The 22,314-nt window shown below is 43.7% G+C and overlaps 2 protein-coding genes across 10 annotated transcripts in view; one reads left to right on the forward strand and one right to left on the reverse strand.

Annotated features, from left to right (window-relative positions):
- Positions 1-8,136, forward strand: part of JMJD4 (jumonji domain containing 4) — an 84,076-nt gene extending 75,940 nt beyond the window's left edge. Inside the window, exon 6 of the mRNA XM_085869629.1 lies at positions 5,394-8,136. Within this exon, the coding sequence (XP_085725755.1) occupies positions 5,394-5,855 (462 nt within the window). The 3' untranslated portion in view covers positions 5,856-8,136. The remainder of the gene's footprint in view (positions 1-5,393) is intronic.
- The window catches only part of ALS2 (alsin Rho guanine nucleotide exchange factor ALS2), a 276,431-nt gene that overhangs the window by 202,490 nt on the left and 51,627 nt on the right, over positions 1-22,314 (reverse strand). For all 9 annotated transcript variants that reach the window (XM_085869620.1, XM_085869622.1, XM_085869617.1 and 6 more), the window contains 3 exons: positions 20,222-20,350; positions 7,514-7,578; positions 4,048-4,114 (listed from right to left, as the gene is read on the reverse strand). In XM_085869620.1, the coding sequence (XP_085725746.1) occupies positions 4,048-4,114; positions 7,514-7,578; positions 20,222-20,350 (261 nt within the window). The remainder of the gene's footprint in view (positions 1-4,047; positions 4,115-7,513; positions 7,579-20,221; positions 20,351-22,314) is intronic.

A 22,314-nucleotide genomic window follows, 5' to 3' on the forward strand; every position in this document is an offset into this window, starting at 1 on the left:
TTTTGGCTCATCAGTGTATTTTATAGACTAGTGCGTGCCCGTAGGTGCGTGCCCGTATGTGCAAAAAAAACAAACAAAAAATTAACTGTGACGTCAATAGTGACGTCATAGCACCGTGTCCTGTCATTGGTTGATAAATAAATGGCCATAACTTGGGAACCGCTTGTCCGATTAATATCAAACCTTGAAAAGGCACATCATCGGGTCCCCAGCAATATTCCTGGCAAGTTTCAATTAGATCGTACCAGGGGTTGCCGCGGTCGCAGACACACATACAAACAGACACAGAGATTGCTGGAATTTTATATATATATATATATATATATATATATATATATATATATATATATATATATATATATATATATATATATATATATATATATATATATGTCGATATAATCTTTAAAGGAAAAGGCACTTCCAATCAAAAGCAAAACTCTATCTACTCCAATAATTTGAGCAACTAGAATGGGCCCGTAGGGGTGGGCCCGTAGGTGAGTGCCTGTATGTGCAGCCCTCTCTCGCCTCCCACTCTAATCCCCCCTCTCTCACCCCCTCCCTCCCCCTTCCTCTCCCCCTCCTCTCTCGCCTCCCCCTCTCTCCCCCCCTAGTCTCGCCCTTCCTCTCTCTCTCCCACCCCCTCTCCCGCCCCCTCTCCTGCCTCCTCTCTCCCACCCCCTCTCTCACCCTCCCTCTCTTCCCCCTAGTCTAGCCCTTCCTCTCTCCCCCCTCTATCTCCCCCCTCGTCTCACCCTTCCTCTCTCCCCCCTCGTCTCTCGCCCCCCTCTCTCCCGCCCCCACTCCTACGCCCACTCTCATTCCCCCCTCTCCCGTCGCCCTCTCTCGCAGATATTGGTCGACAGATAAATGGCCGTAACTTGGGAACCACTCGTCTGATTGACATCAAACCTCGAAAAGGCACATCTGCGTGTCCCCGGCAATATTCCTGGCACGTTTCAATCAGATCGGACCGGCGGTCGTCGAGAAACGGCGGTCGCAGACAAACAGACACACACACACAGATTGCTGGAATTATAGATAGATAAGCAAGAGCAGACCCGGTCTCAGGTGACATTTCACCAGTTTCATTTAACCTCTCAGCAGCTTTTCAAACGGTGTGCAGGAAGCGGCCACCGAAACTGGGTGACAGAGAAAATCACCGACAGACACCACGGTTCGCAATCCATAATCGGATGTGAGGAACAGCTTTATGGAATAAAAAAAATAATTAAACAAGTGGTGCCAGGCACAACAAATCCCACCCATTTAAGGCATAAAGTTATTTTGGGGACCAAATTTAAATTTGATACATCCTTAACCTGAATGTTGATTATAAGGAATAGAATAAGGAATATTTTAGTCTTAGTTTTAAGTCAATTAAACCATTTTTGACAAAGTTATGACCATAAAATGATTTTAACCTTTCAAGGCCATGTAAGGTCAAAGGTCATGGTGTCAAATGAAAGCCAATAAAGGACTTGATATATGTCTTCCATAGTAAACACGCATATTCCTAACCTTTTTTGATTTATAATTAAATGGAAAATTTATAATTTTGACCGATGACCATGACCCCCAAAACTTCGGACCCTACCGATCTTCACAAATATGCATTTTTCACTATAGGAATGGGTAGGATTATAAATGACAAATAGAATAAGGTTCACTATAAGCTTAGTTTGAAGTAAATCAGATCATTTTTGACGAAGTTATGAGCGAAAAACGATTTTGATATTTTTGTGACCTTGACCTTTGATCCAATTGGACCCAAAAGTTAATGGGGTCGTCCAAGGTTCATTGCCCACCCGTGGATTAAATTTGATAGTGTTTGCTAAAGCCGTTTTGCCGTAAAGTTGCTAACAGACAGACAAACAAACCAGACGATTACAATATCCCACTCCCTCCCACCGGGGGGCAGGATAATAAATAAATAACAAGCTCGAATGAGCGAAGATCCTCGTCCTATTAATGATGACGTCATAAAAACGAATATGACGTCATCGTGATGTATCAGGTTTGCGATAAATTATCTGTGCTAATGCCCGGCTTGATTCCCGCTAACAAAATTCAAACAGCTTGCCGAGTTTCGGAGATAATGGGATCGGCGATTTCCATTAGCGGCGATATTATGTCAACTTTTTTTCTTGGAAGAATTTCCAAAATCGGAGATGGTTACTGGCTGCGCGTGGGCTTTCTGCATGTACATGGCAAGTTTCACGAAGATCCGATGAAAACTCTGGGTTGTGAAACAAAAATGTCAAAAAATAGGAATGACGTCATAAATATTGATATGACGTCATAGTGATGCATCATATGTGCGGTAATTCATCTCTGTTAATGCCCTGTTCGATTCCCACAAACAGAATTTAAAAAGCTTGCCTAGTTTCGGAGATAATGTTTTAGGCGATTTCCATTAGCGGAGATACTTTGACGTCATAACTATTTTTCTAGGATGAATTTTCAAAATCGGAGATTGTTACTGTCTGCGCAGGGTATTATTACATATATACGCCAAGTTTCAGGAAGTTTCGATGAAAACTGTAGGTTGTGAAACAAAAAAGTCCACAAGAACAACAGCGTCAGTAAGACTTGGAGATCCTCCACGAGGATCTAAAAACCAAGAGACTGTGATGTATCGTATTTGTGTTGAATTGCTTCAACTTATATTGCACTTGAGGCAGGGAAAAAAACCCCCCAAAAAAGACTCATACAACAACCCTTTTATCCTCGAAGATCTACAAAGTATGGGTCCACAATCCTGTGCAATTCGAAGGTCATTCAATCACGTGGATGGAGATGGAGACAAATGGAGGAGTTTTTCTGAGGTGGTCTTTGACTGAAGGATTCCGGTTAAGCTGAGGGCAGAGTTATAAAATGGTAACAAGATTGCTTATCCTGTATGGAAAGGAGGACTGCGACTTGAGAAAGGACGAGGAAAGATTGCTGCAGATGATGGAGAGGTGGATTCTGAAAAGGTTGATGTGCATGTCTGAGAGAAAGGAAGAGGATTAACCCTAACTGTAATATTAGGTGGGTCATGGAAAGGGACATGAACAAAAGGGCATAGAAGGCACATCAGTATTGGTTGGGGCATGTACTCAGGAGGGAAAAGGGAAATGTGGTCAGGCCAGCCTTCGATATGCATGCATTTGGCAAGAAAAGGGAAGTGGGGGGTGGGGGGAGGGGACCAAAATGCAAAATGGAGGTGGAAGGCGGTCGTACGGAGGGACAAAAGAAAAGTGGGTGTACAGGGAGGATGTTAGCGTTTGAGGGGTGTGGAGAGGAAGTTCCATCTGCTCTTTTTAGTTGTTGGTCATCAACTATCCCATGGTGTCTTTCACGAAGAGTCGGAGAGATATTACTGGCAGGCTTAGCCGACTGCTTCCTAAAATACTTGGGCCACTCTCCCTTCTGTGGTTGACCACATAAGAAGTCAAGGAATTAATTGGGTCACTAAAGCAGTACAAGAGAATTATAATAAACTAGCAAAAGTATCCGTCCCCAGTGACGGGAAAAGCCAATTATGGTGATGGCGAGAATAACCACAGAAGATGAGTCAGGCAGTTGTCTGGGGAAATCAAATCCATCCTGTAGTCCTGAACTTCACCAAAGGTGGCGCTATTCAAACCAACTGCAATAGCAGGGAAGTATTCCTCATCATTTTTCCTGGGGTTTCCCGGGCAGCCGAAGGAGCTGCGAACCCCGCTAAAACATGGCCGGTACAACCTTTTACCTCTGTGAACATTTGGTCCAAATCCGTCCAGAGGTGTACGAGTGTGTATGTAACAGACAGACAAATTTATAGATATAGATTAATAGAATTGCATACAAATATAAATATATTTGGAACACAAAATATATTTGGAATACTGCGTGTACAAAAGGAAAATATTGATATATTTTATAGCCGAATCTAAAATCTTGTACATTTAAAAATTAAGAGATGCTGGCATGTTTTGGACGACTGAGCGTACCAAGTGAAAGTTATTTTACAAAACAATCCACCCAGGCCCCCATGCCACAAACAGCCCACCAATACTGTACCTTGCCTTTCGCATCTGGGGTGCTTAACAGGAGTCGTTCCTCTGGCGTGATGATCTTGAATGAATTTCTTCCACACACAGACATAAAGGCAATAATTACAAAACATTGAAATTCAAAAACATTATTTTTTTTTTTTTCATCCAAAGAAAATTCCACATAAAGCTATGGTGCCTCCGCACCTCAGTTAAATCAGCGGTGGCAAACAAAATAGGCTTTGTGAAGGTGACGACCAAGTCAAATTGCGTTATTTTACTTGTTCTCCAATCTTGCTAAATGCACCAACTTCATCATACTTTGGAAACTAGCACAGAAACATATATTTTGATGATCTGTCAGTGGGATTGACAAAGCTGTGTAAAAAAAAATATATATATATATATATATATATATATATATATATATATATATATATATATATATATATATATATATATATATATATATATATATATATATATATATATATATATAAAAGTTGTCAACCAATGCAAAGTGATTTCCCAAGGCTGGTTTTCAGTGGAAAACTACAACAATGCCAAAAATATTTTTCTTAAGAAAATATTTTCTTGAAATAAGAAAAGTGAGAAAATTATCATGGTGTTCATAATTGAAGAAAACTTTGATTTTAAGAAAATATTGTCTTCTGAAGAAAGTTATTTTTGCCAGTGAAGTATACGGTAAATAATTTTGCAACGGGCACTCATTTCCAAGGGACGATCACATTTCAATAAGTGCTTGGTTGTAGTCATGCACACAGCAGGCCACACGTGATGAAGTTATTCCATGCAGATTGGAGAAGTCGTTTATGTTGCAATACTGTAGAAATCGCAATTTTGGTATAAAAATGTATCTCCAAACTACACCAAACTGTTAAATATCTGCTTGGTTCCCTGTAATATAATCACTTCTCTTTGGACTAATTCCAAGAGTTGCAATACATGTAGTACAGCTGATAATCTCTCATATCATAAGAATTGTGCAAATTATGACTAAAGCATGAAATTTCTACCAGTGTTAGTACATGCCATAAGCTTCCTTTTCAGATCGGGAGGTAAGGCAGATTTGACCTCTGAGGACCGTGAGAGGTCAATGACAAAGTATCAAAATATTGATGTTTGGCTTCATTCGTTAATGGTAAACATGTTTATGATGTACAAACCATGCATTTGTGTTCCAATAGAAATGTCTACATATTGCACACAGTGTTGGTAGTTATTTACAGGTGTCTAGCTTTGACCTCTGAGGACAGTAAGAGGTCAATTACCTCAACATATCAAATATTGATGCCAATGAATGTAAACTGTGGTGGCTGGTACTAACACAATTGTTGTAATTGTGTGTTGCAGGATTCCCTGCCTGATGATCGAAGCCAAGATACAAGCATCCCAGACCTGATCGTCACTATGGCAAAGCGTCATATCCTCATCGACCCAGCCCAGCCCTCTACGTCCAAGCAATCAAGACCACCCCCAAGAACTAACTGGGAGCTTTGTATTCTATGCCAAGCAGAGACAGATGAACCTTTGCAGTGCCCACGAAGATCAACCATGAAACCGAGTGGTAGTGGCTATGCATCATTGACAGAAGACGTCCTCCAGTTCAAGGGACTTCGGCACATGCCAATGGAACTCAACGTGAACAGACTGGATGATGGTGATGGCGTAGAAGCTACCTTGAGGACACACAGTGCTCAGTGGCACAAGAAATGTCGTTTAAAGTTTAACAAAAAAATGTTTGACCAGCAGAGCAGAGCAGAATCAGCTTCAGGACAGCAATCTAGTACCGGTACTCCAACCGTGCACACATGATCAGCAGCTGCCCACAGGCTTCCACAGTCAACCGAGCATATCTGTTTCTTCTGCAATAAGCCAGCTGGCACTGCAGACTTGAACGAAGCAGCTACAAAGGAAATTGACAAGAACGTTCGGAGATGTGCCACTGAATTGAGGGACACTGAACTGCTGGCCAAGCTGTCTGCAGGAGACATGATTGCCAGAGGCAAAATACCATCGCAACTGTCTCCATGCATTATACAACAAAATCAGACCAGCCGCACTCAAGGACGAGGATGCGGATCGTCTGCATGGCATAGCTTTTGCTGAGCTGGTGGTATTCATGGAGGACATGCAAGCAGATGAGGACAATGCCCCTGTATTTAAACTCTGACGTGGCTAACCTCTTCAAGACGAGACTGGAGCAGCTGGGTGCCATGGTAACCAACAGAATACACACAACCAGACTGAAGGACAGACTTCTTTCTGTGCTTCCTGATCTGAGAGCCCATTCTCAGGGCCGAGACACTTCTCTTGTTTGAGAAAGATATAGGTCTCGCCCTGAAGAAGGCCTGTGATCATGACAGTGATGCCATGCACCGAGTAAGAGCAGCACAGGTAGTACGTAGAGAAATGTTTGAGACCAGGTTCACCTTTGACGGTGCGTTCCAAGCTGACTGCCAGAAAGATTCTGTGACACCATCCCTCCTTGCTCTAGTGAACATGATCCTCGATGGGGCGAACATCAAGCACCACAACTGCTGCTCTTACAGTATCGCAGCTACTGGTGTTCAACAGTGTAGAGCATGCACGCAGTGTGGAGTCAACCTCAGTGCGCCACAGCCGCGCGAGAGAGAAACCCCACTCCCACTCTGACTGGAGCTGGACAAAGGAGGCCTCTGGGTGGCAGCCTCTTTGGACAACAATGCCAGAGGCATCAAAATCTTGCCACAAACTGATCCATTGTGGCTGCGAGAAGGGATGTACCAGCCACTGCAAGTGCACCAAGGCTGCACTCAAGTGCACTGCATTATGTGCAATCAGACACCTCTATATTTATGCGTCTATATGGATAATGTGTGTGTATTACATGTACTATACATGTGTCTGAGGTAACTGACCTCACTGTACTTTAAGCTTATAGACTATGTTCAGTGCACATTGAAAATTAAGGTTTCACAGATGATCTTACAACACAATTTCATGCAAGCTGTTCTGGACACCACAATAACCTAAATGTGTATTTCAATAAATTTGTTTTCTGAGGTCACTGACCTCATTTAAAGCACTTGTTCAGTCATGGTTGCATCCTGTGATTATGTATAAAGGCTCTCCAGAAGATAAAGGGACCAACACATGGCAACATACCTTTTAATGATTCCCAAAACAGACAAACTGCACTAGAATCGTGAAAAAATGACAATTTCAGTGTAATTGAGGTCATTGACCTCTCACTATCCTCAGAGGTAAAATCTGGCTTACTTCCTGATCTGAAAATGAAGCTTATGGTATGTACTAACAATGGTAAAAATTTCATGCTTTAGTAATAATTTGCACAATTGTTATGATTATCTGCTGCACTAATGGTTCATATACCCATATAGCTGCTGGGAATCTGAAATTACTAAAATATGGTATGCCCAGACCTCCCCAATGCAGGTGCACAGTATTGTGAAAAGCCACCAATTGCTCACTCTGGGCTGTCTTGTGTAGCATCGACCCATAGTGTTTCCAGAGGAAGGATTTGGTGGTTGGAGAACTGAGGACGGAGGAAACATGCGAAGAGAGGCTCAGAACTTCATTTCTCACAAAAGACAACATAATTAAAAGACCGACATGCAATGCAGGAACAGTAAACAATATCCAATAAAAAAAAACAACAACAAGCTTTCATTTCCCAACAATGCCAGTGTGGTTGAAAATTTATTTTAAAATATTAGCTTCATGTTTGGCTGTGGCCAAATTAAGCCTAATGATTGATTTAACTTCACAAATAAAGGCTTCTTGCCCATATAATACGCATTAGTGAAAAACCTATATGATAGACAGTGATTGATTTAAAAGCTCATTATAAACATGATTATCACATTCATTTTATGAGGATGTATCTGTGTTCAGTATCAATTAATATACTCCGGATGTCAAACACCATTTTTCAAGATGACCTTGCATTAGGGTCCGCACAATGTTTTTCTGCATTTTTGTGATCACCAGACCATCTGAATGAATAGTCCGATTGATGCCACTCTGGCACCCCTGAGCATCTTTGTAGAAACCCATTAATATGCAAATTAGCGGTGGCCATTGTCAAAATAACAATTTTTCTTAATATCTCCAGAAGTAAGCATCCAAACAGCCTGGTTGAGGTGTCCAAACCCATGTTTTTAGGGTCACTGGTCATGATAAACCCACATACAATTTGATAACATTGAAATTTAGCTCATTAATATGCAAATTAGCAGTCGCCATTATTGAAAATGTAGATAAAGACATATAGATAGAAAAAAAAAACACTTCAGTCTTTGTGAATATAGATCACTTTATTATTCATACAGATTCAACAAATCGACAGTATGCAATGAAAGCAGCTAACAACATGAACAAAAGAAGACATTCCTGTGTAAATCAAATGTTCATATATATATATATATATATATATATATATATATATATATATATATATATATATATATATATATATATATATATATATATATATATATATATATATATATATATATATATATATATATATAAAAAACAGGTTTGTAAACCTTATGAAGGCTACTTCAGTGCTTGGTGTCTCATTCAGTGTCAGAGTCATCATCAAGGGCAAATGCAGCAGCTGTCTTGGTGCGCTCATTCCTGCAGCCAGTATCTCCATGGCACGTACAGAAAACTGTGCATGGTAACTTGGCTGCTGTGCAGCGGCATTGAGCTGTGTAGCATTGCTTGGCGGAGGAACATCCACATCGTATTAGCTCCAAGATCTCTGGTGGTACAAGAGCAACGTTGGGCGGCAGCATAACTGGAAGTAATGATCTTGATGCCTCATCACGTTTCCATCCATACTGAGTGGGATCCAGAGGTGGTGGCTGCAGCTCAGCAGCTGACTTCCATATTGCTGTCTGTATATGAGCATGTCACACGTTTTGTTCAAAGGATTCTGGAGTTGGTGGCAGAGCCTTTAGATCTGGTGCTTTGATGGCGTTTGGTTTCACCATTCTCATAGACCACACCTCTTTGCGAACATCAGACATGTTGCTTCTCTCCTTGCTGCCGTAGCAAACAGCCATGAACACAGTGGCTTCGGCAATGACAGTCAATAGGTGCATCCTCATTCCCAAGTTTTTGAAGTGAATGGCCTGCTGCGAGTGTCTTCATGTCAGTCAGTTTACCTCGACCATACATCTGGGCAACAGTGTCGCAACCTGTCAGTGCGTGTAAAGCTAGTAGGTCTTGCACCATCCCGGCATGCTTTCTGGCAGTGGCCCAAATGTCGATCAACGATCGGCCAGGACATGTTTCTTCCATTGTTACGCAGAATTGCAGATGAAGTTCTGGGAAGTGATACACAAGCAAGATGAACACATCAGTACCATCACAGATGACTGTGAAGCATTTTGTGCCATCTTCGGCAACTTTAGCGACTTGCTGAATTATGATGACATCTGCCTCCTCATGCGTCGTCTTCAAATCAGTGCGACACCTTTGGGCTCCATGGTGTATTTACACTGGGGTAGACTCCTGTCCCATAATGACGAGCCTGTGTTGGCTCTGCTTTCTGTTGACTAATGTCAATCAAATTCTGGCAAATCAGTTCTCTCAGTTGAACTTTGTTCTCAGTTACTGACAGAACCACCAGCTGTGGAGGCAGTGGAGTCTGGCGGTTCAACCTGTGGTGCCTGCTAGCTTGCTGCCCAGCTCTTGCATATCTTGTTGCACTTTTGATGCTGAAATCATGAAATCTGTCAAATACCATATAAACATCTGATTTGTCCACCTTTGCCATAATGTAGCGCGTGAAGTTGTCAACAAAGTCTTGCACAATTCCCCTGTTGGGCCAATGAATAACCCAGAGGATTGCACAACCATCTAAGAAGGTGACTTCAGGTTGTGGACCCAGTCTTGTTGAGATTTCCACTTGGAGATTCTTCTTCAATGTCGACTTGGTCTTTGCTATTCTCATCTCCCCCTTTTCATCGAACATTGATGTTGGCACAGGTGCAAGTTCGTACTCCAAGACGTCACATAGTTTGATGTTTCGACTTTGTTGGAGTCCCATGACCCTGGAGTAGATGAGATTTAGATCACAAACTTCAGTAGATCCCACACGCATGGCTTTCCATGTCACTGCCATAGTTATGACTTGTTTAGATAAGGGAGTTTTGAATCCTGCTGGCCAGCTTTCTTCATACGAATGCATCTGTGCTCGGCCAATGTCAACTGCCCTTGGCGCGTTCACCTTCTCCGGTCCAATTCTGCCAGTTACAATGTTGACAACTCTGTTTGCATGTTCGTTTGGGTCAAGTGGGTTGATACAGGACTGGAGTTTTCTTCTTATCTTGTCCCGGTCCTCTGCATCAGATCGTATGCGCGATGGCTTCTCTTCCTTGTGAATGGTCACCTCTGTGACTATGTGCCCATCAGACATATCTGTGAGATCGTGGACTATCTGACTAAACGTGTGCATACTGTAGGCCCACTTCTTCAGTGTAATGCCAACGATTCCATGTATGCCATGACCGTAGCGCATGAACGTGGACTCAATATACATATCCCACCATATGCCGTTCCATCGGACCTTCTTGTGCCGAATCATGTGATCTTTTAAGAACATTTCCAGAATGTCTCCATGAAGCCTTCCCATCGATCGAAGGTAGTCGAGCCCATATCTAGCATCGTTGTGATGTCCAGCCACGAAGAAGTAGGGGAGCATCTCCTTCATAGCCCAAAGATGCAATGGCCAGTCTCCTTCACGCTCAGCACGAACAAATGCCATCATGATGAATACAGGTTTCACAAGGTTCTGTACCCATAGTTGTGTGGCCATGCTCTTTGTTTTCAAGAGTGTCCATCGTCTTCATGACTTTCTGCCTGAACCACGCTTGAACGAAGGACCTCCTCAGTCACCAATCGCAGGGCCCTGAAGTTTTGGGGAAACTTTTTTTTCCACCAAGCATATGAGCAACACCTCCAAAGGCAGATTTCATCACGTCTTCCAGCCCACTTTCAGCCATCAAGTTCACCACACAACCGATGAAACTCATAAGGGTGTGCATGCCACCCAGCCTTGGTATGAACTGGGTAAATCGCTCAGGATAAACCCATTTAACATTAACGGCCGCTCGATACAGCTGTTGGTCGTTTGTCCACACTCTGTGGTCATGTGTTTTCCCCCCTCCATTGCTGTAAACATCGTGTCCGGATCAGCTGGATCCATATCTATGAGTGTTGTATAAATGGCCCTTGTTGTAGGTTGGATGGATCGTCCTTGCTCTCTGCAGAACTTCGTATTAAAGCCACCAAACTTTGGTGTGTTCTGATCAGAAGTGATTTGCTTCAGAAAAGAGAAATCCATATCTTGAACTCTAAGATGTAAAGCTTGATGAGCCGATATGTGGAGAGGTAACACGACACGTGTGGCTATTTTAACTGGCATCGCTGGTTTCTTAGATCCCTTGTACCTTTGAACCAAAATGTCTTCTGTCACAGGTGTCTTAATTTCATCACGGGTCAATTGTCTGATGATGGGTTCATCTTCAGATGTGGAAGATATCTCCTGATCTTTTATGGCAAGTAGTACTGCAAGAGAATGTGTTGAAACGAGTCCATTCTGGGATGAGATATTTGTGTCGAAGTTGTCAGCAACAACCTGAACGAGGCCACATTCAGCATTGGTGGTTCCCCTAATCCCGGAGTGAACAGTTGCAGCCTTTGCTGCTGATCCCTTGAAACGCTGAAACTCATCATCGGAACGGGTCACACGATAGTTGTACAACTGCTCGATGAGGCTTTTACAACTGACCAGAACTCCCAGTGCTATTTGGAGTGTAGTTGGTCAATTGGTGATCATATTCGTTATGATGTTTCCTATCAGAGCTCCTGGAAGTGTGCAGTCCAGTTTAGCTGATATTTTGGAGAGTAGCAATTGAAGGGTTGAACTCACTGCTTCATCAGCAATATCTATATTAATTCTAGTCTGATAAGAACTGGGGTCGGACGACAACTGCTTGGATTCCTGTGCAACCTTCTTGGCAATACGTTCTATGGAAACATCAATGGCGTCATCTTCATCTGATGCTACCAAGTTGATCGCAGTAGACGCTCTGCCGCGAAACAAGATTAAACTCGCGACACCTTCACCAGACAGAACCAGAAGCTCAGAGCCAAGTACATCCAACAATTTGGATAACAGGGTTCGTCGAGAGTATAGCTTTCCTCCATGATCCTTGTACATATTGTAGACTTCTACTGAATTCCAGATGCGCAACATGTCGTTTTTCATTGATAGGATGGTAGAACTGACAGCTGGCTCAATGTCCTGAGTTTCTCTGCCACTGTGTGCTGCTTCTGCAACAGAACGGGGTGCCATGAAGGACTTTCTGCAGTCATCGTGATATCTCGCATCAGCAGCATGAAGATCGCTGATTGCGCCCATTAATCGTATCTTGACCTGGCGTCCTTCTTCATCCTAGCGGGAAGCGATAACATCTACAATAGTTTGTTTGAAGTTGTCCGATCAACATGATCTGCAGATCTGCAGTCCTGCAAAGGAGAACTCGCCGCCAACGATTAGGATTCTTCTTATCAAAGTCCATGATGCACTTTTCTCCGCAAAAAATACAATGTTCTTTCAAGTCAAATACTGTCATCTTGAAACGGCGGCTTCTTTTTCTTGTTGAAGCATCTTCCAAACAGACATTACTCATTCGTTTCAAGTGTCTTTCTATGTGTGAGCGTGATGTGTACGTTGATACAGTCTCTATGGCATTTGAGCTCGATAGATTCGTCTGCCTGTAATCTCTGTTCAAGCTCTTCATGTATACCATCTTGTCTTGCTTTGCTTGACCGGATGATACTTTGCACTCTGTCCGGACCAACTGTTTCCAGAGGTTTTCCAGTTTTAGTCGCATCGCAGGGACTGAAGAAACAGTCTCCCATGGTGATGGAGCCTCAACCTGTAACAATAGAGGTAATTATAAACATCAGTAAACACTTAATTTATTTGTTCATATTTGAAAAAATTATGAGGAAACAGGTTCCACCCTGTGTACTTTTAAAAAATCAATAAAATACACAGTTGCTTTCAGACAGATCATGTTAAATAATAATAATAAAAAAAAAAACTTGCTCGCAAATAATATCGATCATTTTACTGTATCAGAAGACATTACTCTTACTTAAAACTCAGTTCTCCATGTTTCTTTCATTACATTACAAGCCTCAACTTACTTGATCAGAAACAGTTCATGCTGTTGATCTTCTGAGGTCAGCCATTTCTTCACAACTGTACTGGGGATAAACGGCTCTGTGCAAGTTATTTTCAAACAGTTTTGTTGTTGTTGTATAACTGTACTGCAAAAACGCCGATCGGCACGGACAAATTCAGGGGGTAGGGTTATGCTAATTTGCATACTAATGAGATAAATTTCAATGTTATCAAATTGTAAGTGGGTTTATCATGACCAGTGACCCGAAAAACATGGGTTTGGACACCTCAACCAGACTGTTTGGATGCTTACTTCTGGAGATATTAAGAAAAATTGTTATTTTGATAATGGCGACTGGTAATTTGCATATTAATGAGCTAAATTTCAATGTTATCAAATTGTAAGTGGGTTTATCATGACCAGTGACCCTAAAAACATGGGTTTGGACACCTCAACCAGGTTATTTGGATGCTTACTTTTGGAGATATTAAGAAAAATAGTAATTTCGACAATGGCCACCGCTAATTTGCATATTAATGGATTTCTACAAAGATGCTCAAGGGTCCCAGAGTGGCATCAATCGGAATATTCATTCAGATGGTCTGGTGATCACAAAAATGCAGAAAAACATTGTGCGGACCCTAATGCACGCTTTTCTGGCCAACACTCGGACCAATACCCATGTATGAATATTAACCGGCTTGATTGAAGCTTGTGTGATTACAAACACGAGCCCCATGGACATGCATATAAAAATCCATGGGGACATAATTGATACAGCTCTGTATTCTCTTTGCGACTGAAACAACATACTTATGCTTTTAAATGCTAATAAAGGTATAAAGTCGATTGTAAAGCATTGTGATTACCTGAAGTTGGTTTGTCACCATATATGGGGTTGTTCACCAAGAAGGATCATGGGGAAAAGATCATCTGACCCAGAGTTGATACAAATGAAAGTGTTTTTGTATTCAAAACGAAACATGTTTATCACGTCCTTGAAGAAAGGAAGCGGCCCACATATATACTGCCCGAAGGATAGAAGAGCCCTTTGTGCTGTGAATCGAACTGCTCGCTTGTAATGAGTGGGAGATCACTTCCCATGCTCGGACACAACCCATATATGGTGTTCTGCGAATTAAGAGACTGAGTAACATTGAGTGATATGTAGTTTTGCCAAGATAACATGTACTGGTCATTGTCCGACCGCCCATCTTTGCTCGTAACTATGCGAATATTTTTGCGATGAAAAGCAAGGCTTGTGAACAGAACTCAGAGAGGGAGGTATACGGGGACTCATCTTGGTGTTTCCTTGTACACTTGCCTCTTCCAGTGTACACAAATAAATGATTCAACTCATTGCGACTGGAGTTCCTGGAATGAGGTTCGATTCCACTGGAGATTCGAGTAATTCCACAACACCCCAGCACCCAACCCAGCCAGCCCAACCCTTTCTCATGAAAGTCAAAATCTTGAAGGTGGCACGAAAGCCTTATAAACACAGTGAAACTTCAGATCTGCTATACAACAGGCTTTTCAGAAAGAAAATTAAAAAGAAGAAGTTGCTGCAAGATGCAAGAGTTTGTGGAGTCAATGGCACAAGAGCAAATTGCAATTTGTTGGAGTTGAGCAATAAAGCTGTGGACTGTAGAGCTAACTTAGGGGAATCTGCAAGGACGAAAAGAGCTTATGCCTGGAGTTTGCTTAATGGTTAGGGTGGTGGGCTTGGGATCCTTGGGTCCTGAGTTCAAATCCCACTCGACTGTTGAATTAATACCAGGTGGGGTTGACTCTGCCTGTCATCCTAAGGTCGGCAAAATGAGTGCCGGCTTGCTGCTATCCTGTGTTGGAGTGGCGACCCGTCCAGGATTGCACCCAATAACCAAGGAGACTGCTTCGGCAGCACGAAAGCTCTGCACAGATTATGGTCCTGATGGATGGATGGATAAGAGTTTGCAATACAGTCAACCTTCAAATGATTGCAGGCTTCTACCAATCACAGGCAGCCTACTGTGTCGTGATTTCATCATCACGCTATTTCATTTTGGCCAATCGCTGTTTTTGAGTTGATAAGAGTCATTGTTTGCGTCCGCACGTACGATTACTGTACCTCTCATTGCAAGGCTTTTCTTGTTTTCCGTGTACCGTTAAATTGCCGTGATCAGACCAACATACGGAACGAAGCTAAATTTAACAGAGTAATGAATAGTCATCGAAGAGGAAATGACATACAGGAGATCCTGTCATACACACACAAGATCGAGAACACACACAACAGTTAATAGTGGCACACAAACACAAAACGATGGACAAAATCAATTGTGTCAAAAGGTAGGGAAAGGCTATGACATTGTGCAGAAAAAAAATGGAATTGGTATATGTTGGCAAGAATTGGAAGTGCGGCATCTGTGGGCCACCATTCCAGGATTAATGAATCGACCTTGCGGAGAGAGAGGGACAGAGACAGAGACACAGAGACACAGAGAGACAGAGAGAGATTATTTCTGGCTGCCATCGATCTTCCTCGAAGTCCAGTAGCCGAACGACCTTCTTCCCATTGGCCCTTGGTTTCCACAATCGCAGTTTTAACTTTTCCGTAATTTTCCAGGAACCTAAACCCCACAATATTGGAGGGTTTACTGAATATCATTATGAATTTGCCGGACAGGTCACGAGTGGCCTCTCGGACCCACTTCACAACCTTTGACCCTGAAGTCGACGAGCTGCAGATAACTCCATGACACGACAGGTTGCTAAGCAACCATGGACACCGTCCGCGATGGTAAATTTGGTTGGGTAAGGGCCTCACATCCAATTCCCACGTTACCTTCCCGATAAATTAACACCACCCCTACGTGTATGTGTATGTGTGTGTGTGTGTGTGTGTGTGTGTGTGTGTGTGTGTGTGTGTGTGTGTGTGTGTGTGTGTGTGTGTGTGTGTGTGTGTGTGTGTGTGTGTGTGTGTGTGTGTGTGTGTGTGTGTGTGTGTGTGTGTGTGTGTGTGTGTGTGTGTGTGTGTGTGTGTGTGTGTATATATTGTTGCGGATTCGCGCCCGCCGGCGTGCGAGCGGCCACGTAACTCGAATCGCGGCACGTCGCCCACCGGACGGACAATCCCGTCGTGACCCTCTCGGACTAACGCCGGGAACTAGTCACGGGTGGGCCTTTCGGCCTCACCACGATCGTGCCAATCGGCCCCCCGCGTGGGATAGGGTTGCTCGCCAAATTCGACCTACCTAAGTACCCACACGGAGAGTAGACCGGGCGATCGCACCTCGCCGCAGGTCGACTTCGGACACGAGCCACTTTAAGCGACCCGTTCCGTACTATCGGGATAACCGAGCGGTGTTATCGTCAACCTCGACGGTTCGATTAATTATTGGGCGTATTTAACCCACGACCAACCCTTTACGTGAAGTAAGATGGAGATTCAATAAAGGAAAAGACGAAGCGAAACGGGAAAAACAGTTCAACATAAAGCACATTTATTCCGCGGCAAACGGAAAGCACACATATACAATTATACACCAAAAGCAAATGTAAAAGTAGAAGAAGCACAACAATTCTGCACAAAAAGCAAATGTAACAATGCAGATCTACTACCGACTACCGAGCACACGGCAACACTTATACAGTTTTACTTCACAGACGGCGCCGACAACACATATACTCAAAGCAAAAGAAAAAGGGACCACCCTCAACGATGAGGGGGGCAGATGGGCCTGGGGCCGAGACCGCGTCGAGCCTACCCGTCTGGTGATGAGCCGCAAAAATGGCGGTGGCGCCCCGACTCCGCGGGCCTCGCTGGCACTGCCTGGAATGGGATGGGAATGGGGCCCCCTTCTCACACTATCTCAGCGCGGGGGGAAACAGGAGGGGGTTGTTGATGCTCGGGGGATTGAGGATATCTCGCTGGCTTGGGTCCCGCGACGAGCGACTCCACCGCGACCTCGGTCGCGTTACCGGCCTCCCCTCTCCGCAGCTCCCCGACTCTGACACGAGCGCCCTCTCGACTGCCTTCGCCGCCGCCACAACTCTCCAACTCTCCCACTCTCCACTCTTCTCAACTCCGTCCAACTGCGATTCAGAAACTCTTTTTCTCTCCCGATTCAGAAACTCCCTCAACAACTGCCTCGATTCCGTCCAACTGCCCGACTCCCTCCAACTGACTTTTCGGCGAGCGAACGCGGCCCTTTATAGCCCCCGGGGCTTCGCTCCTTCACCTTCGACCCTTCACCTCTGGCTGGCTCCCCATTGGACAGAGGAAAAGTGGGCGTGAATGATTCTTGATCCGATTTCTCGGAAAGGCTGGTGTTTTTGCACCCGCTGCTCGGTGCGCGCCCTGTACGAGTCCAGGATCGGTGCCCACAAGCGGCGCGGGAATGGCGGTGATGCGATGGTTGCGAGAGCGAGATGTGACGGCAAGGGTCGTGGCTGTTGTTGTGAAGCGGCGTTGCGGTTGGTGGTTGTGTGATGGCTGTTGAGACGTGGTTGGTGGTGGTTGTGGTGGTAGTAATGGCGGCTGGTCCAAAATAAAGATAGTAAAAGAAAAACGGCTATCTAAAAGGGTTGCAGCCCGAATGAATGACATTTATTCCCTCTAAACAACGGGTTTGGACTAACTACACATATACTTACAGAGATATCTCACCTAAGGGACCTGAATGGTGGTTTGCGAATTTCGTCAACCACAACAATATATATATATATATATAAATTTAGCCCTCTCTCTCAGGTCAGGTCAGGTATGGAAGCATGTGCCAGAACAGCGCGTCGCTGCGTCCACTTTCCGCCGGTACTCCAGGGGCCTCCGTCTGGCCATCTCCCAGGCAGATGCCAGGCCCATCCCCATCTCCTTGAGATGATGGTCAACCTGTTGCAACCATGAGGCACGTGGTCGGCCCACTGGCCTCCTCCACTCATGAGACTCTCTCGCTGAGAGAATCTGATGAGCAGGATCAGCGTCAGGAAAACGAGCCACATGTCCATACAGCCGCAACTGACGCTCACGGACTATGCAGGTAACAAATCTCATCCGAGTCTCTCTCAGCAACCGCTCGTTGGACACAAAATCCGACCAGCGATAGCCAAGGATTCTCCGAAGAGACCTGGTACCAAAGGAATTAAGTCTCCGGATTGCGGCGAGATAATGGTGGGTGGTTACACCTACTATTGGTCTGGTCGCACTGATGGTGCGTGTTGTGATGGTGCGTGTGATGAGAAATGGAAAACACGAGGTAATATGATGGAAGCAAGACGTACTGAACGATTCCCCCCCCCCCCCCCGTGCTCTATATGCTGTCAACGATATAGCAAATGGTTAAGAGAGGCACCTCTCTCTCTCAATGGTGAAGAATTACCTTAAAATTAAATAATTATGCTATACACCAAAATCTAAACAGTTCATCCTCATCACACACCCAATCTGTCCACCAAATTGAATCCAGATCCGTCCACAACTTATTGAGATATCTTGCACACAGACACAGACAGAGACAGAAAAACAAATGAAAAATCACTCATAGAGCAACACTTGGCAAAATAGAACAAAGTAGAACGGTACTCGATAGTGCGTATACCTCCGCCAGGCTGAACACGTGACGTTTTTGATCCCACTGATGGGCTGGTTGGATCCCAAAATCTAATGCACTTGTTGTTTTCACCAAACCAACTCATCCACAACTTTTTGAGAAATCACACACACGCACACACGCACACACATGCAATTTTTGGTGCTATCTCCATTTTCAGAAATTAGGCCTATGTTGACCCTTTGACCTTAAAAATAATTGGTGGCTGAATTCACTGAGCCAACATGAAAATCCTGTTCAAATTTCAAGTCAATTGGATGAAAATTGATGATTTTAGAAACTTCGGCCAATGCTGACCTTTAGGCCGAAGTTGACTTCAAAAACAGTTGGTGATTGAATCCAGTGACGTGATATACAGGTGAGGACTTGCGCTGTTCTTTTTGTGTAAAACTGCCCCAGAGGGCGGTAACCAAAACAGTCACATGACCGCAGTGTGATTAAATATAGTCCTGTACTAATTTTCATTTTATAATTTGAACTGACAGTTACTCTGCTGACAAACAGACAAACCCACAGATGGGATGGATCACACGAGTTATGCACCGGACTTCGGCCGCGTCAAGAGTAATTAATCGATGGCCACACAGTTCATCGATTTTAGATCCGAGGTTAAAATACCATATAGTGGTACGATTTCTCAATGGTCTTCCCAAGTCCTTTTGACTCATGTAAACTACAACGCAGTCTCCAAATATCATTGTCCTGCATGTGGAGCATTCGATCACTTGAGAAAGTAAAGAGAAACTAAAAATGGCAAATAACATTTCAAGAGTATTTTGCAGGGAGAGCCGACAGATCCAAGTAAGCAATCTCATCATGAAATTGCAATTTACTCGGTTGCTTACTCAATATACTCGCCAGAGTTCAAAAAATAAGTTGGAGCAAAATAAAGAGTTAATTGTGGCACCATCAATCATATCCAAATGGTGAGGCTTTGTCAACAGAAGAGACAAAAAGGAAACGAGGAATTTATATTAGATTAAAATTTAGCAATGAGCACAAGGAAGAGAAGAAGGCGAGTAGCAAAGTAACAGCACTCCAATCAGTCAAAATCATCAAATGGAATCATCTTGCAGAGAGAACACAACAGATCAAAATCAAAAGGTGGAGGGAGGAGTGGGATATAAAGGCCACCAGTCCCCCCCGCCCCCCCAAAAAACTCCTCCAAACCCAATCCTCCCTAATTAGAAAGTGTGAGTGCAACACACAGCCTACGCTGTGTGTAAACACGAGGTAATATGATGGAAGCAAGACGAACTGAACGAACGAAGCAAGACGAATAATGCTTGCATTTCTTGGTGGTTGCTTTTAAAGTGACCCCCCCCCCCCCTGTGCTCTATATGCTGTCAACGATATAGCAAATGGTTAAGAGAGGCACCTGGACATGGACGAACATATCATTGAACAGGATGAACCAGTGGATGGAAAAACGGGTGGCATTTTGCAGTAAAAGTGGGCAACAGTGGCTCTCCCGAACAAGCCTTCTATCAGGCTGACGCAACGAATCCTGGTGGAAGACAGGCATTGTATCAGACACAGAACCGCACCATTAAAACGTAATGGAGGGGGTGGGGGCTATTCACCTTACCCACTCTGTTTCAACAGTGAAATAACACCCCCCCCACCCCCATGCTCAACTTTGTGGAGAAAAGTCAACATCAATGTAACCAATTGTTCCATTTACATGCATCGTTTGCAAAATTGTTCAGATTGTGGGGGGGGGGGGGGGTCACTTTAAAAGCAACCACCAAGAAATGCAAGCATTATTCGAATAAGACAATGGGAGTGACCAAAATGTATTCAAACAAAGGCTCCCTTTCCAATTTTTACTCGATCTGTAACATGCAGTTTAAGATTCCAAAATTCCCCTATCTTTGCCAATAATTCTCATTGACAAGAAGAGTACAAAAACAACCTCTCAACTACAGTCCAATAACTTCCAATTACAAGCAGAGAAAGGCAATCAATCACCACTGCAGACAAAGTCTTTCCTCTTTCCAAGCCGCTTGCTCTCCGACTATATGTTTGGATTCCACCCTGGTTACTCAAGCCTGGACATGATGCTGATAGTCTCTCAGCAAATGTCAAATGTCTATATCATAAATAAGAGGTCAGGACAGGGTGCGCGATGTATCTCAAGCATTCGACGATATGGCATCCTGATCTACTTGCGAAGCTCGCTGCTTGCCGAATGAAAAACCACCTTCGCATACACAGTCAATGCAATATCTGCGTTTCTTAGCTCATCTGGACTTTAATCCGATGAGCTTATGCAATTGAGCAGTGTCCGCAGGTGAGTCAGTCAGTAAACACTTCAGTCATTATCACTTGAACCAAATGAAAGATTTTGATGAAACTTGGCCACAAGCTTCATATCTGATGCCCAACGAAGGCATATTGACCGCATCCAAATCTGTTCTCATTAAGGGGCTCTGCAGGGGGTTTGAGCCCCCAAAACTGGAATTTGCTCTCATCTCCAAAGTTACACACAATTTCAATGAAACTCGACCACAACCTTCATCACACGTGATGCACCAAAGTTTGTTCACGGCATGCATGTATCAAGATCTGCGGGGGTTTAATTGACTGTTGCTCCTGATCCAGGTGAGCTTCAGGACAAGTGGTCCAATTTTTTATTCTTTTCAGGAGTGAGGCTCATAAAAGAGCAAGATAAACCCAACAGTGGGACAAACATCAAGGCAATGAATGAAGAGGATACGAAGAAAAGGAAGAGGAGAGGAGGAGAGTAAATGACTGATTGATTCAAGAATCATTCCTATACAATGGCTGATTGATATTGAAAGTAGCCCATAAAATGGTTGGGTTAAGAAAGGTTAGCAATGGTAATAAAGATCATGAAACAGAATGGGAATCGACAAGAGACGGAGGTACGCTGCTTGCTTGAAGCAATGGAGGGAAGCATGAGACAGAACAGCCTCTGGAAGGTTGTTTTATATACGAGTGAAGTGATGAATGAAAGAGTTGAGGTATGCAGATAATTATTGAAATTTAACCAGGAAGGGTTACTGGAAGAACATGTGCAAGTTGGAGTGGATAGGAAGGGTCAGATGACAGATAGCAGAGGGAGCAATGCTGGAGAATAGGTGGTTAAAAAAAAAAAAGGAAAAAAAAAAAAAGAGAGACCACTGACCTGTATGCAATGTGAGAGCAACAGACCTTGTGCATCAACCTCATCACAGGAGATTCCCATAATTTTGAGAGCTTTTGATTCCACCTAATCCAGTCGAAACACACGATGCTCGGAAACAAACACACAGCAAAGAGGAGGACTCGATTGAGCGAATGATAAAAGGCTTTGCAGACTACGAGTAGCTCTGATTATCCAAAAAAAATGGACTTTGATCGACGGACAGGTAATGACAAGTCTGCGGCTGGCTTTGGAGGTTAACTTTTCTACGTGGTCAGCTGAGGAAAGATCATTGGTGACAGTGAGGCCAAGAAGTTCCTCTC

Source organism: Eptatretus burgeri, chromosome 2 (genome assembly GCF_056783735.1).
Source record: "Eptatretus burgeri isolate ZD-2024b chromosome 2, Ebu_testis_v1, whole genome shotgun sequence".
NCBI classification, from domain to species: Eukaryota; Metazoa; Chordata; class Myxini; order Myxiniformes; family Myxinidae; genus Eptatretus; species Eptatretus burgeri.